Raw genomic sequence first — 14,741 nt, forward strand, 5'->3', positions numbered from 1 at the left:
AGCAGGCAGGCCTCTTTCTTCAGCCACAGGAGCTTGCTGATGCACACAAAGCTGACATGCCCATAAAACCCCAGCAACCCAACCCCCACTTTTTTAAAAAGTGAAATATAAGTCCACATTCAAACTCCATCACAGCAACTGGATACCATGAAGGGCAGCCTCTGGATCTTTCAGGAGTGATTGTATTTCACGTTGCAAGGAGTGTGTGTGTGTGTGTGTGTGTGTGTGTAAGTGTGTGTGTGTGTGTGTGTGAGAGAGAGAGAGAGAGAGAGAGAGCAAGAAAGAGAGGTTGAGAAAGAGAGAGGAAATTCTAGCAAAGAAATGTGTCTGCGTGCTAGAGGGTAATGCTACTCTAAATAACTTGGACTTCCACTGGCTGGCTTTTGTTCACAAAATGCTAATCCTTTTAGGTGCAGATCTATATAAAACATTGGGGATTAGAGGGCACACAGAAATCTCAACTCTCTCCTGCTACCCAAGGTAAAGATATATTTAAACTAACAGTTCAAAATTCATTTGAGGGTACTAACAAGGGGTCATTAAAACATTTCCCAGTTCTTTATGAAGTACTAATATATGCGTTATATATCATCGTATGTGCCAAACTAATAATGAACCCTAGACAGATCACTGTAGTTACATTCGAGATTGTTTTCCAATGCACAGCTGTTTGGGGGAAAGAATTTATTTCTCAAGTCAATGATGGGGGAGGGAGTCATTTCATTTCTCAAGGAAAAGCACCACCTGGCATTTGGAAATAATTCTTTGCTTACCTGTGCTGAACTAATCACTTTTGCTCTCTCTGGTCACAGCCCTCGCGGGCAGGCAGATATCATTAGCCCCTTCTTGCTGGTGAGACAACAGCGAGGAGCGGGTTAAAATGAGTTACGAAGTGTTAGAATGGGGAGCCAGAGCGGCTCCTGGCTCTCAGCCCCCAGCACTTCCTACTATCTTACAAGCAAGCCTCGGATGAAAAGGGAGCAGCCCGGGGTTTGCTCCACGTCTGGCTTCTCCTGCATGAGATCATATCCATCTACAAGGCACTCCCACGGGTCCTATTGCCAGACCGGGTTTTCTTTACGATTCAGCTCCCAAAGTTGTCAGAAATACATTTTGGACCCTGGCAACTTCAGACTGTGGCCCGGCTCCCATTGCTCTGTTGTTGCCTTTCTCCGTGTACAAATAGGTTTGGTCTCATTGAACGGTCTCCCTCCACTTGGGCAACTCCTTGAGTGGCTGCCTTGTTTGCCCAGGGAACTAAGCTGAAACGCAGGTGCTCTTTTCCACTCAGCAGATGCGAAGGCGATAAGCTGCACTTTTTAGAGCCTCCTGAGAGACTCAGACACCCCGGGCTGAGCCACTCGGATCTTGTCCAATTTCCTCCTCTCCAGCGCCAGCTCCGGCTATGGATGTGTGTCTGAGCTCCGAGCAGCAGCCTGGGCGCCTCGGGGAAGGACCAAGCTCCCCAGTTGGCTGGCTAGACGCGGAGGGAGAGACTGTCCAGAAAGATGACACCAGCGGACCTACAGGAGGTAACCCCCTTCATGACCCCAATGCCGTCTCAGTTGTTTTCCTGGTGATGGCATTTTCCAGTTAACTTTCGTGACAAGAATTCCCACTTCCTTTTAACTTTAGATTTTTCAATGATTTTTATTGCGATATAATTGACATGTAACGTTATATTAGTTTCAGGTGTATGACAGATGATTTGATATTTGGGTGTTTGGCGAAATGATCACTTCAGTAAGTCTAGGTAACATCCTTCTAGATTGTTCGTATAGTGAAGTAAGTAGAAAAATGCCTTTATGCAAGCATAAGGACGTTACAAGTAATCCCTATTTTTCATTATTTGCTTATCAAAATCCACAAATATATTTTATGTTGTGTATAAATCTAAGACTGTATTTTTTGTAATAAGAACATTTAAAAAGAATTCTGTTTTTCATCGAAATGTATTCCTGGCAGCTCTGTCATACACGGATCCATGTAGAGCAAAGTGAATTTTCTCACCAGGACAATGCAACCATTAGGGTTGCATTTCTGGACAGGGACTTAGTAGTTAATAAATGACGGACATAACAAATAATGTCATGAGAGCCAAGATACAGCATTTATAACATTTACAATTATTTAATGTGGTGCAATGATGTTCCAACTCTACTAAACCAGGATATTACTTATTTTTACTAAACTGTTTACATAAAAAATGCAACTCTACCTGTCTCTCATATCTGGTCCCTCTAAAACTACCAGTCTAGCATGGGTGCAATAAATGAAAATATTTAGTGTGCATTAAACATAAATTTCTATATTTCTATAGACTCTATAAGGTTCTAATGGGAGTATATTTATATGCCCACGCTTCTTTACCCTGTTGATTGGGAAAGCATAAACATTAGCTTACTAACCTGTAAAATAATGAGCCGTTCAAAATGGGCCCATTGACTTTTCCCCCAGTCTTGAGAGTCCCTGGTTGGCAATTTGTGGGAGGAAGGGAAGAATGAAGGTCTGGGGCACCGAGGGGGTACCTGGGGGAAGGAGGCCGGCAGGAGCTGGCATGAGTACCCGATGGTCTGGCTGATCCTGGTAGATACTCCACTGACGAAAGCCTGTGAGGAAAAGAGCACAGCCCTGTACCGACTCCTGTGCCAGCCGGCCTGTGCCAGCTCCTGAATTTCAGGAATTTGGTGAGCTGGCTATTAAACATGGCCATTATTGACATTTCAGTCACATAAATTACAATGACATTGATTATATAAAAGGCTAAGGTATATTTTAAAAAACCATAGATAATAAATACTCTGGACCGGGCATGGATTACTTTAGTGCATTTGATGATTAGCTATGTTCTTGAGGCTGTTGATGTCCATTGTATCTGGATGGTGGAAGTACTCCATTATGGTGTATGCTGCACATGTGTCCCCAGGGACATTTTATCAGCAGGTTGTTTGCATCATGGTCACTATCAAACCCTACAAACCAGTGGCAGAACCTAGCACCTCCTTGGTCATTCATAAATGTTGGGTTGGTGTTGTGTGTCAGTAGCTTCCCATAAGAGGTAGGCGAGGACCCTAGGTCTCCTTCCCTCCCCTACTGCCTCCCCACAGCCCTGACCAGGGCACTGGACAGGAAAGGCCCTTTCCCAATCTGCTGCATACTGACACTTTTTTTTTTTTTTTTTTTTTTTTTTTTTTTTTTTTTGTAAAACACAACAAAAACGAATTGCTAGGAAGACAAAATGGGAATACATACTCACAGACATGCAACATATAAGCATGTAATTAGATATAACAGACATGATCCCGTTGTGGACATTCAAAAGGCTTACTCCACATTTCTGTAGTGTTCTTTCTGGAAACCTGGTACAAGTGGGCCGCAGACCAGGGCCTAGAGCTGTCGTAGTGCCCCTGGAGAGCGGTGGTGTCTGAAATAGCCTGTCCTACCTGCCTCCAGGGGTGGACGCCAGAATAGGTTTCTTCAAAGACCTGCCACCCTTCACATCCTCCTCTGAGCATGTGCTCTTTTCCTCCCATTGTATATGGCATTTGAGAGCTGCTGGAGTGGTCAGGAGAGCAAAGAAGCATTGAACACAGCAGTAACTTGATAGTCAGAGCTCATCTGACACCCCAGCCCCCGCCTTGCCTGTGGGGCTGGCTCATGTTTGGGTGACCTATACCTTTTGAGGAGCTGATGTAAGAAGGATTTAAGGAACACACTCCAGCCAACACTAGGAATGTTACTTCAAGACCTAAAAATAGTCAGGTCCAGGTCTGCCCGGGTCCTCCTTACACAGGTGGCTCCTGTGTGCCATGTTCCTGGGCCATTTAGCTTTCTCCTGTCGTCAAGAGTGTAGCAATGGAGCCACGCTTCTTTCCTCCTCTTCTACATAGAGGGACTATCCTTGGGTATTTTGTCATAAATGATAAAGATGTCACATCTGAATGTTGTTCTTGTCACTCCATATCACTGCTTTGTGCTAGTTTGCAGCCTTTGTCACTGATAGCATCGCCCCTCTGACCCCGTCCTACCAATTGTACTAAGTGTATATTTGCAGTGAACCAACAAATCACGAAACCTATTTTATTTTCTGCCCCACAGATCTTAACAACACAGAGCCATCTCTTCGTAGCCTGCAGAAATTTGTTCCTACAGATTATGCCAGCTACACCCAGGAGAATTATCTGTTTGCAGGCAAGAAGATTGTCGTCCAAGAATCCATAGAGAGTTACGGAGCAGTGGTGTGGCCAGGGGTGAGAGAACCGTTACCCTGGGAGGGCAGGACAATTATCACACTTTTGTCCATTTGCATGGCCTTGGGCAATTTTCCAAGGACTTTAACATTTTGGGTTTCTCCAACTGAAACCCACAACCAGGGGTGCGGGTGGGGTGCTTGGGCTCCACAAATCCATCGAGTCTCCCCCATAAGCCTTGGTTTTCCTCCATGCACTGTCCCACTGCGTTAATATTAGCTTGACTACATCAGGAAGCAGGATGAAAAATTCACATGGATTGTTAAGGGAACAAGTCACATCTCGGAGTTCTGGCTTCGCCTCCTGTACCTTCGGGCCACTCCCACACACCCTCGGGTTTACGCTCTCTGTGTGCATTGTGGACACTCCAGCAGGGATGTTCAAGAACCATGGCTGCATCTCGTGTTCTCCCTGCCACGGCCCCGGGAGGATGGCGCCTGAATGGGGGAAACGCTCCGACTCCAGAGCCAGCAAACCTGCTCTTTCCTGGCTGTGTGGTCAGGGACGGTCACTTCGCCTGCTTGCCTTCATTTCCATATTTAAAGCGAGGGGTCGTGTTCACGTCCAGTTCCGAGATGGTTGTGAGGGCTCAGTGAAGTGACACACCTAAGCTCATGTTAGATCGTCATTGGGTGTTTTTTTTGTATGTGTTTATTTTTAAATATATATTTTATTGATTTTTTTACAGAGAGGAAGGGAGAGGGATAGAGAGTTAGAAACATCGATGAGAGAGAGTCTTTGACCAGCTTCCTCTTGCATGTCCCCCACCAGGGATGTGCCCACAACCAAAGTACATGCCCTTGACCGGAATTGAACCCAGGACCCCTCAGTCTGCAGGTTGACGCTCTATCCACTGAGCCAAACCGGTTTTGGCGAGATCATCATTATTAATGCAGGGTGATTAATATTAGTGAGTTACTAAATTGATAAGGAAAAGCTCCTGCCTTGGTAAGGCTATTGCCCGGGGGCGCCGGGCGCACAGGCTGGGACAGCGGCCTCAGAGGCAGCACTGCCGTTCCTTCCACCGCAGAGGTTTCCAGCCAGGGCTTAGAGAGGCTCCAGACCAACAGCTCAGCCACCAGCATGGATGTGAATCAGACTGGGGTCTCCTTAACATGCAGGTTCTAATGTGGGGAGGGGGGCACTGTGCTCTGCATGTCTCCCAGGCTCCCAGGTGACACAGAGCTGCTGGTCCAGGCACTGCACATGCAATGAGTAGCCATGAGTAGAGGTTCCGTGGAGGGCCCCCGGGGTGATCTGGGACACTGGTGGCGAGTGAGAAGGGGCAGGAGGAAGAATGGACAGCCAGGGGTCCCCACGCTCTTAGAGCTCCATCCTCTCCTCCACACACCCCATTCCCGGGATAGTCCATTTTTATTTCTTATAGACGAGTATGATTTCCTTCAAAGGCTTTTCTTCTCTCTCTCTCTTTTTTTTTAATTGAATTTATTGGGGTGATCTTGGTTAATAAAATTATACAGATTTCAGGTGTACAATTCTATAATGCATCATCTGTATATTGTACTGTATGTTCAGCACCCAAGTCAAGTTTCCTTCCACCACCATTTATTCCCCTAGCCCCCTATTCCCTTTTCCCTCTAGTAATCACCATACTGGTGTCTCTGTTTTTGTTTTGTTTTGTTTTGTTTTTTTAATATATTTGTCTAGAGGCCCCCTTGGCCTGTCCTGTGCTCTCTCGAAATCCAGGACCCCTTGGGGGATGTCAGACTGCCAGTTTCAGCCTGATCCCCACAGGCGAGGGATGTGTGTGAAGAGGCAGGAGGCCCCAGTGCCACTCCGGCTCATCCCAGCTCTGCTGCGCCTGCTGTGGGAGCACCCTGACCACCGGGGGGGAGCTCCTGAATTTAGCGTCTGCTCCCTGGTGGTCAGTGTGCATCATAGCTATTGGCCGGTCATCCGATCGTCCAGTTGTCCAGTCGACCGGTTGCTTAGGCTTTTATATATACAGATATTTGGCAAATAGACAACAATAGCAGTGGGATCAGAGATTAGATTTGTCCACTGGGCTGTTTCATGCTCATCAAGGCCTCAGCCTTTCATGCACAAACCCTGGCCCCTCTTGGAACCTCAAACTCCTGAAAATTGCAACAGGAGGATTCATGTAACACACTTGTCTTGTGTGTAGTCCAGTGCAGCTCTCCATGAAAGAGATCATTTTCCAGATTTGGCTAACAGGGCTAAGAAGGGTGAGGGAGTGTTTGTAATGCCAGAAGATGGAGCTACTCCTGCGAAAAGCATTGTTTTCAGATAGCCAACCCAGAGAGGGCAGCCTCTCACAGGGTAGGGCTATCTCTTCAGAAAACACCAAACCATGTGTCCTCTCTGTAGCTCTAGTTGACACTGTCTTCCTAATATTGAAACCCCTACATCACAAATAATTATCCTATTTTCTCAAGGGATATTTGATTGTCTGTATAAAAAGCTATCTTAATTATTTGCAAATGTTTTTAACGTCTCCTTGCTACTCATAGTGTGGTCCAGAGGCCAGAAAGCCCTGGCACCCCCTGGTGGCTTGTGGGAAACGTAGTCCTGAGAACCCCAGCCAGAGCCCACAGCACACAGACGTGCATCTTAGCCAGGCCCCAGGCGATCTCACACTAAAGTATGGGAAGTATTGTTCTGAGTCTGTTTCTTCGAGAAACCACTTAAAACAAAACAAAACTGCCCAGCCGAAACCGGTTTGGCTCAGTGGATAGAGCATCGGCCTGCGGACCGAAAGGTCCCGGATTTGATTCCAGTCAAGGGCATGTACCTTGGTTGGGGGCAAATCCCCAGTAGGGGGTGTGCAAGAGGCAGCTGATCGATGTTTCTAACTCTCTATCCCTCTCTCTTCCTCTCTGTAAAAATTCAATAATATATATATATATATATATATATATATATATATATATATATATATATATATATTAAATTTTTTTTTTTTAACTGCCCAGTTGTCCAGCATAGAAGACAAAGCCCTGGCTCACCTGAATTTTGATAGAGGCTGGGAGAGAGGTCTTGGAGAAGTTTATCCAGCATTCCTAAAGCAGGTGGAGGCATGGCATGACTAAACCAGCGGAGGAAGTTGCTGTTCTGCAGGCCTCACCTCCTGGGTTTGCATGAGATGAGCTGATCTTCCAGTTCCTGGAGACTGAGCAAGAGTCTTCTATTCACAAACCTGTTCCTCTAGTTCCTCTGATGTAGATTGTAATTTTCATATTCCAGAGGTCTAAACACACTATTAAATGTATATTTTGATTCTGATGAACCTTTCAATAAACGATTAATGACATGTCTTATAGTATTTAATTTTGGGTGGGGATTGAGGTGGCTACTGCTTTCCAATGTTGCAATGCCCAAGTGACAACTGTACATCTTTTTCAGGCTATGGCTTTGTGTCAGTATTTGGAGGAGCACACAGAGGAATTGAATTTTCAAGATGCTAAAATACTTGAGATTGGTGCTGGACCAGGCCTAGTTTCCATCGTGGCCAGTTTTTTAGGTTTGTTTCTTTACTTATTCCTGACCTTGTTTCAAAAGACCTTTTTTGTGACAATAATGATAAGGAGTATGACAGGCTGGTGGTTTAGGTGCTTGGCCCTGATTTCACTCGTTGAATCTCCCCCAAATGTCACAAGCTAGAATTACTACTGTTATCCCCAGAGATAAGATTATTGGATCTTAAGGAAGTTCAGTAATTTGCCCAGTCCACCATACCATGTGATGAAGTTGAAAATTTGGAGGTATGACTTTCAAATCCTCTGTTGTGAACAACTATGCTATGTTGACTCCTGCTCTTGGTTGCAAATATTATCACTAACATTTTGAAGGAAGTAAAAAGTGAGTTAATCCAAGGTAAAAACAGATTTATACCCAAAATGCAGGTTGTGAGTTCCAGGGCACTGGGCAAGAGGTGGTACTAATCTGGCTACTTCTGCCTGCATTACTATAGTTCTTTCTTTAAAACTAATCTGGAAATATAGTGATCTATTTGGTGAACCATAGTCACCAGCTTTAAAATGCCTGTCTAAGAATTAATTTAGATAAGGGTGAGAATCAGACAAAATAGATTATCTTTTGTGGAAAAAAAAAATTGAGTGCTGAATACTTCATGTAAGAGAGAAAGAAAATCATCAGATAAATGTATTTTTAGAGGGAAAATTATGAATTACTATATTAAGCAGCTACTGAAAACCATAATATCAATATGTTTAGCTAATTGTCCTGAAATCTCTTAACATTGCACCATTGCTTAGTTTCTTAACAGATGGTTCTCAACCAAAGGTGATTTTTGTCCCACGAAGGACATGTGGCTGTGTCGGAAGACATTTTTGATTGTCACAATTTGGGGATGGGTGGGGCGGTGCTACTGTCGTCTGTTGGATGGGTAACAGAGACACTCGCAAAAGTCTTACAAAATATAGGGCAGCCCCCCCAGCCCCGCCCCCAAAAGAATTATCCAGTGGAATTATGTCAAATGTGTCCAGCCCATATGTCAATAGGGCCAAGGTTGAGAAGCCCAGTTCTAGTCCTTTTCTTTCTCCCTGAGAGTATATGTTCACGCTAAATGCCCAACCGATTCCAGGTAATTATTACATTTTTTCCTCTTTCTCTCTTAGGAGCACAAGTCACGGCCACGGATTTGCCTGATGTCCTAGGAAACCTTCAACACAACCTTTTAAAGAACACACTAACACACACAGCACATCTGCCTGAAGTGAAAGAACTGGTGTGGGGAGAGGGCCTGGAACAGAACTTCCCCAAGTCGACTTTCTATTATGACTACGTTCTGGCCTCCGACGTGGTCTACCACCACTACTGCCTGGACAAGCTGCTCTCCACCATGGCGCACCTCTGCCAGCCCGGGACTGTATTGCTTTGGGCAAACAAGTTCAGGTTCAGCACTGACTATGAATTTCTAGATAAATTCAAGCAGGTTTTTGATACAACATTCTTGGCTGAATTTCCAGAGTCGTCAGTTAAAATTTTTAAAGGAACATTAAAATGGGACTAAATGAAACAAATTGCCATTCAAAAACTTAGCTTGCATTTTGAGCAGTGTTAGAAATTGTATTGTCAATAAAACACTTATAAGATTGAGAAGGTAGTGCATAAAAAAATCTTGTACATGCAAAACAAACAGAACTTAATATTAGAGCAGCTATCTAAAAGCACCTATTTAAGATTATCTGGTTAATCTAAACATCTGTAAAGAATAACGTGAAAATATAAAAATAGCTTTGCTGGCTTCCCGAAGTCTCAACTAAATGTCCAGTAAAATTTTACATGAATAAATTAATAAGCAAGTTTTAGTATAATTTACAACATACTTGTTTGTCTCAGTTCATTCTCCTCATATAAACCACGAGGTAGGTTTTATATTTTCCAGCTTTTTCTACAGAAGCTGGCAGCTACAGTACTATAATGTAAGCCAACTTTATTATTCTCCTACTATGACTGCAACTAATTTTGATTTCCTGTAGTTCTTGTTGATGGGCATTTTTTCCATTGGGTTACAGTGAAACTGGCAGCACTGCAGCACATTTAAAGAACAACTACTGGGAGAAGACACATTCACGGAATATGTTTTGACTGCGTTTCTCATTAATAGAGCTCCCTTCCTCTACATCTGGTTCTCTCTGCAGGTCCCAAGAGAAATGAAAGGAGGATACCATACTATGAGTAAGCAGTTGTACACTGCAAATAAAAAGCAAAGCAAGTGTCTTTATTTATGTAGTTCACTTAGTCTGGAAAGCCCTTTCCTTGACCTTTTCTATCAACTTAATCCTCATTCCCACAGTCTCCCAGAAAGCCTGACCTAAATTCTCAAATCAAACATGGCTGCACTTGTGTACCTCACAGCACTGCATCTCTGTACTTCCATTCTACATACTCCAGTCTACTTCAGAGTCAATTCCAGATCAGCAGGCCCCGACTAGATATCAGTTTCCTGAGAGTGTATTTAGGGCTTATGGTGTCCTGCATACAGTAGAGATCCAATTAACATTGGATTAACTGAGGGGTTTTTGTTTGCTGATTTTTATGTCCATTTTTTAAAAGTATTTTTATTGATTTCAGAGAGAAAGGGAGAGAGAGACATCAATGATGAGAGAGAATGGTTGATTGACTGCTTCCTGCAAGCCCCATACTGGGGATCGAGTTTGCTACCTGGGCATGTGCCCTGACCAGGAATTGAACTATGACCTCCGGTCATAGGTCAATGTTCAACCACTGAGCAATGTTGGCTGGACATAATCAAGTCCATTCCTAAAACAGGAAACTAACCTATTACGCTTGATGTAGTGACACCTGGACAACCAACTATAAAAAGGCATGGGCCAATGTTTCCAATATTTGAAACATAAGCTGTATTATGCTTCCATAATACATTGTGTCATCAATGACTTCACTTGAAAGAGAGAATTTTCCTGAGAGAATTCCTTTGAACATAAAATATTGTCCCACATTTCAAGAACTATATTATTATTGTGTGAAAATATTTGCAAAATATGGTTTATATATAAAAAAAAAACACCCATAACTAAAACAGTGGCTATAATAAAGAAGTCTGAATTAGAATGATTCAGAGGATATTCTCAAACTATAAAAGCTTAACTCTATTCCCAAAGTATTTATAATAGCAAAACATTGTTCAACTGTGTGGTTAAGTAACTTCTGGCACCACCCACCATTAGTGGAATATGTTACAGCCATTCCAGGTAGAACAGCTTAGTTGGGTTTTAGTGTTGGGAAGTAGTAATGAGGCCAGCTTAAGTGTGGGGAAATGCTAGATACAAAATTGAACCCATTTGGGGAAAACTACAATATGACTGAAGGAAAATACTGAATGATTTGTAGTATTGGGTAGCAGGGCAATAGCTGGTTTCACTTCCATCCTACACTTGAAATAATGTATTCAGAAATGACTCCTCGGGAGATTCCTATATAAATTTGTGATTAGTGACAAAGGTGAAGGGGAAATAAGGCTCCAGGGAGAACTTGAGAGTTGAGATTTCAAATATAAGAAATTCGTTTAGAGCTTTATAACAAACAAGAAAAATGTATTGTTCCCCTTTGTGGGAGAAAAACAATTATAGGAGTACTAAAAAGTTAAGATGCTGCCTAGGGTCTATCACAGCATTCAAAGTGCCACTATGGCTCAGCCAGCATGGCTCAGTGGTTAAGTGTCGACCATGAACCAAGAGGTCAAGGTTTGATTCCCTGTCAGGGCATATACCTGGGTTGTGGGCTCAATTCCCAGTTTGGGACGAGCAGGTGGCAGCTGATTGGTGATTCTCTCTCACCATTGATGTTTCTATCTCTCTCTCTCTCTCCCTTCCTCTCTGAAATCAATAAAATATATCTTAAAAACAAAATAGCAACAAAGTGCCACTGTGATTTGGCTTCCTCCATCCCCTGCCTTGAATAAAACGTCATCTTATATTTTGTTGGAGTCCCTACACCTGGGACAACAGTTCCTCTTTACAGGGTTCTCTTCACAGAGCTTGTCTGGCGATGACTGCATTATCAGAAAACTCTGCTGCAAGCCCCTAGACAAGAAGCCATGGTTACAGAGGTGCCAACGTCGTGCCACATGGCGCCCAGGCACGCTCTGCATGAATAGTGAGTATCATGAACCCTGCAGGACAGCTCTGCTCCAGTGACTTGTAAACTGAAGACAGCATCTCAATCTCATAGACTAACACATGTGTCAAACACAAGGCCCGCGGGCCAAATCCGTCCCGCCAGGCCTTGCAATGTGGCCCGCACCGCGCTGTCATCACTGCACTCCGCTGCGTTTCCATCACAATGACAGTTTATGACTGTTCAGTAAACCATTCGGCCCGCGATTTAGGCTGGATTTTAGATTTTGGCCCCTTCTCTGATTGAGTTCGACACCCCTACTCTAAGGCTTCCTGGATTCATGCTTGTCATAAGTTCACGCAACTACCTTTTCTTGATGCGCAAAATAGTTTATTTCCTGCAAGAACTCTTGCTAGCAACTTGGAGATGATTTTAAGGGAAGGTAGAGGTTAGAATCTGAAATTCTTCTGTTTCCACTTGGATTTAATACTTAACTAGGGAATTAATACTTAACTACCTTCTTTGCCATACGTAAGCATGTAAATATTTAGTGCACAGGTCCCAGAAATCTAGAAAGTTACATATAAACTGAAGGCAAAGGTACTGCCAAACTATGTAATAGTATGATGACTAGCAAGTCTGTGGTTCTTTGAAGTTAATAACTCTTCCTACACATGGTTGTCTCATAGATGTTTGTGCTATCGATACAATGGAAGATACAACCCCAGTATTGGAAATGCAGGTTGATGACCATGACGATATAGAGACAAAAGGAAAAACTGAGCAACCGATTCAGGAAAACAAACCCAAAAGGAAGCCAACTATTAAGAAATCACAAGGCAGCTCAGTCACTGTGGCTCTGTGGTTGAACATCCACCCATTAACGAGGTCACAGTTCCATTCCTGGTCAGGGCACATGCCCGGGCTGCAAGCTCAATCCCGCAGTGTGGGGCCTGCAGGAAATGGCCAATCAATGATTTGCTCTCATCTTTGATGTTTCTATCTCTCTCCCTCTCCCTTCCTCTGTGAAATCAAGTTTTAAAAATATTTGACTTCAGAGAGGAAAGAAGGAAAGATAAAAACATCAATGATAAGAATCACTGATCAGTTGCCTCCCATAATTGAGCCCACCCTGAACGGGAATCGAACTGTGACCTCCTGGTTCATAGGTCGATGCTCAACCACTGAGCCATGTCGGCGGGCAAGAATAACATCTTAAGGATAGGTTAAAATTCACTCACTCCTCTCTACCCCAGAAACCCATAGGGAGCATGTCCTGTTAGCTGCAGAAATCTTCCAGCATTGTGATTATAGCCCTGAACTGTTATGTCTACATGAAGTGACTGGCAATGGAGAACATGCACCATTAAGAGTATGCCAAAAATTTTTAAAAAGCTGTAAGTACTTTGAAATAAAGATGACTCATTGTAATCAAGCAGAAATAACAGACATCAACTTTTTTTTTTACATTTTTAGAGAATTTTTTAAATTTTTTATAGTATATTTTTTTTATTAAATTATTATTTTTGTACATATACCAATGCCCCCACCCTCCCGTACATACCCTCCCTCTCCAGAGTTTTGTGCCCATTGGTTGTACTTATATGCATGTATACATGTCCTTCGGTTAATCTCTTATCTCCCCCAGATCTCCCCAACCTCCCCGCTGTAATTTGACAGTCTGCTTGTTGCTTTACTGTCTCTATATCTATCTTTTGATTCTTCAGTTTATAATGTTCTTTATCATCCATAAATAAGTGAGATCATGTGGTGTCTCTCTTTCATTGACTGGCTTGTTTCACTCAGCATGATGTTCTCCAATTCCATCCAGGTTGCTGCAAACAAGACATCAACTTTTAAATCTTCCCATACAAATGCATCTTAAAATCAAATCTTGTAGCAATTGAAATAGACTGGGCTAGAGTACTGTGGTAAATGGAAGCTAGCTTTGGCTTCTGTCTATTTCTGCAGAAAACTGATGATTCTATAACAAAAAAGAAATTAATTTTTCCCTAGCAGGTTTGGCTTAGTGGATAAAAGATTGGCCCACAGACTGAAGGCTTCCAGGTTTGATTCTGCTCAAGAGCACATACCTCAGTTGCAAGCTCGGTTACATGTGGGAGACAATCAATAATGTGTCTCTCTCACATCAATGTTCCTGTCTCTCCCCCTCCCTTCCACACTCTGTAAAAATTAATGGGAAAATATCTTCTGGTGAGAATTAACAACAAAAAATTAATTTGGATCTAGTGATTCAATTAGTTGAAATAAATCTTAAACGATTTTTGGTGAAGTTCTGGTAACTGCCAGTAACTTGGTAGGGGGAGAGGTGGTGGAATCTGTGGTTCAATGACCTTTTATATCTTACCAGTGAAAATTACTACAGCAAATACTATTTTTCATTAAAAACCCTATTGTTTCTTTTCTTTGATTTCTTGGAAGAGAAATAACACTTTACTACAAACTAATTTGTAGTTAATGAGGAAATGAGACTTAAAAAATAGTATTTTATGTTTGTATAGTCCTTTGCAAGTTACAAAGCCTTCCTACATAATTTGCTTTCAGTAGTTTATCATTTGATAACTTTTTGCATTTTATATTTACACTAGAGACCCGGTGCACAAATGGGGGTCGGGGGTGTCCCACAGCCCAGCCTGCACCCTCTCACAATCCAGGACTACTGGCTCCCAACTGCTTGCCTGCCTGCCTTCCTGGTTGCCCCTAACCGCTTCTGCCTGCCAGCCTGGTCACCCCATAACCACTGCCCTGCCAGCCTCATTGATGTCCAACTGCTCCCCTGCCAACCTGTTTGCCCCCAACTTTCCTCCTCTGCCAGCCTGGTCATCCCCAACTGCCCTTACTTGGCCCTCCCCTGCAGGCTTGATCCTCCCCAACTGCCCTTCCTTG

The 14,741-nt window shown here is 43.2% G+C and overlaps 2 protein-coding genes across 2 annotated transcripts; both read left to right on the forward strand.

The window, feature by feature from the left end:
* The first annotated feature begins 1,223 nt into the window (after window positions 1–1,223).
* Window positions 1,224–9,577, forward strand: LOC118728485 (protein-lysine methyltransferase METTL21C). The gene is made up of 4 exons (XM_036455011.2): window positions 1,224–1,532; window positions 4,099–4,250; window positions 7,635–7,752; window positions 8,870–9,577. The coding sequence occupies exons 1-4, from the start codon at window positions 1,406–1,408 to the stop codon at window positions 9,262–9,264; spliced, it is 792 nt and encodes a 263-aa protein (XP_036310904.1). The 5' UTR covers window positions 1,224–1,405; the 3' UTR covers window positions 9,265–9,577.
* Window positions 9,578–10,087: 510 nt separating this feature from the next.
* DKK4 (dickkopf WNT signaling pathway inhibitor 4) lies at window positions 10,088–13,694 on the forward strand. Its single transcript, XM_036457136.1, has 5 exons — window positions 10,088–10,124; window positions 11,739–11,873; window positions 12,524–12,673; window positions 13,091–13,231; window positions 13,666–13,694. Exons 1-5 carry the CDS (start codon window positions 10,088–10,090, stop codon window positions 13,692–13,694), a joined length of 492 nt encoding a protein of 163 aa, XP_036313029.1.
* The last annotated feature ends 1,047 nt before the right edge of the window (window positions 13,695–14,741 follow it).

The sequence above is a fragment of the Pipistrellus kuhlii genome, unplaced genomic scaffold, assembly GCF_014108245.1.
Source record: "Pipistrellus kuhlii isolate mPipKuh1 unplaced genomic scaffold, mPipKuh1.p scaffold_m20_p_3, whole genome shotgun sequence".
Taxonomy (NCBI): Eukaryota; Metazoa; Chordata; class Mammalia; order Chiroptera; family Vespertilionidae; genus Pipistrellus; species Pipistrellus kuhlii.

Excerpts from the sequence above, each read along its gene's own strand:
- DKK4 (XM_036457136.1), top strand. The coding sequence starts at position 10,088 with ATGGCTGCACTTGTGTACCTCACAGCACTGCATCTCT. Across the intron at positions 10,125-11,738 it reads CCTCACAGCACTGCATCTCT|GGTTCTCTTCACAGAGCTTG; the intron begins GTACTTCCATTC and ends TCCTCTTTACAG. Across the intron at positions 13,232-13,665 it reads CCAAAAATTTTTAAAAAGCT|GTTGCTGCAAACAAGACATC; the intron begins GTAAGTACTTTG and ends AATTCCATCCAG.
- LOC118728485 (XM_036455011.2), top strand. The coding sequence starts at position 1,406 with ATGGATGTGTGTCTGAGCTCCGAGCAGCAGCCTGGGCGCCTCGGGGAA. Across the intron at positions 4,251-7,634 it reads GAGCAGTGGTGTGGCCAGGG|GCTATGGCTTTGTGTCAGTA; the intron begins GTGAGAGAACCG and ends CATCTTTTTCAG. Across the intron at positions 7,753-8,869 it reads CATCGTGGCCAGTTTTTTAG|GAGCACAAGTCACGGCCACG; the intron begins GTTTGTTTCTTT and ends TTTCTCTCTTAG.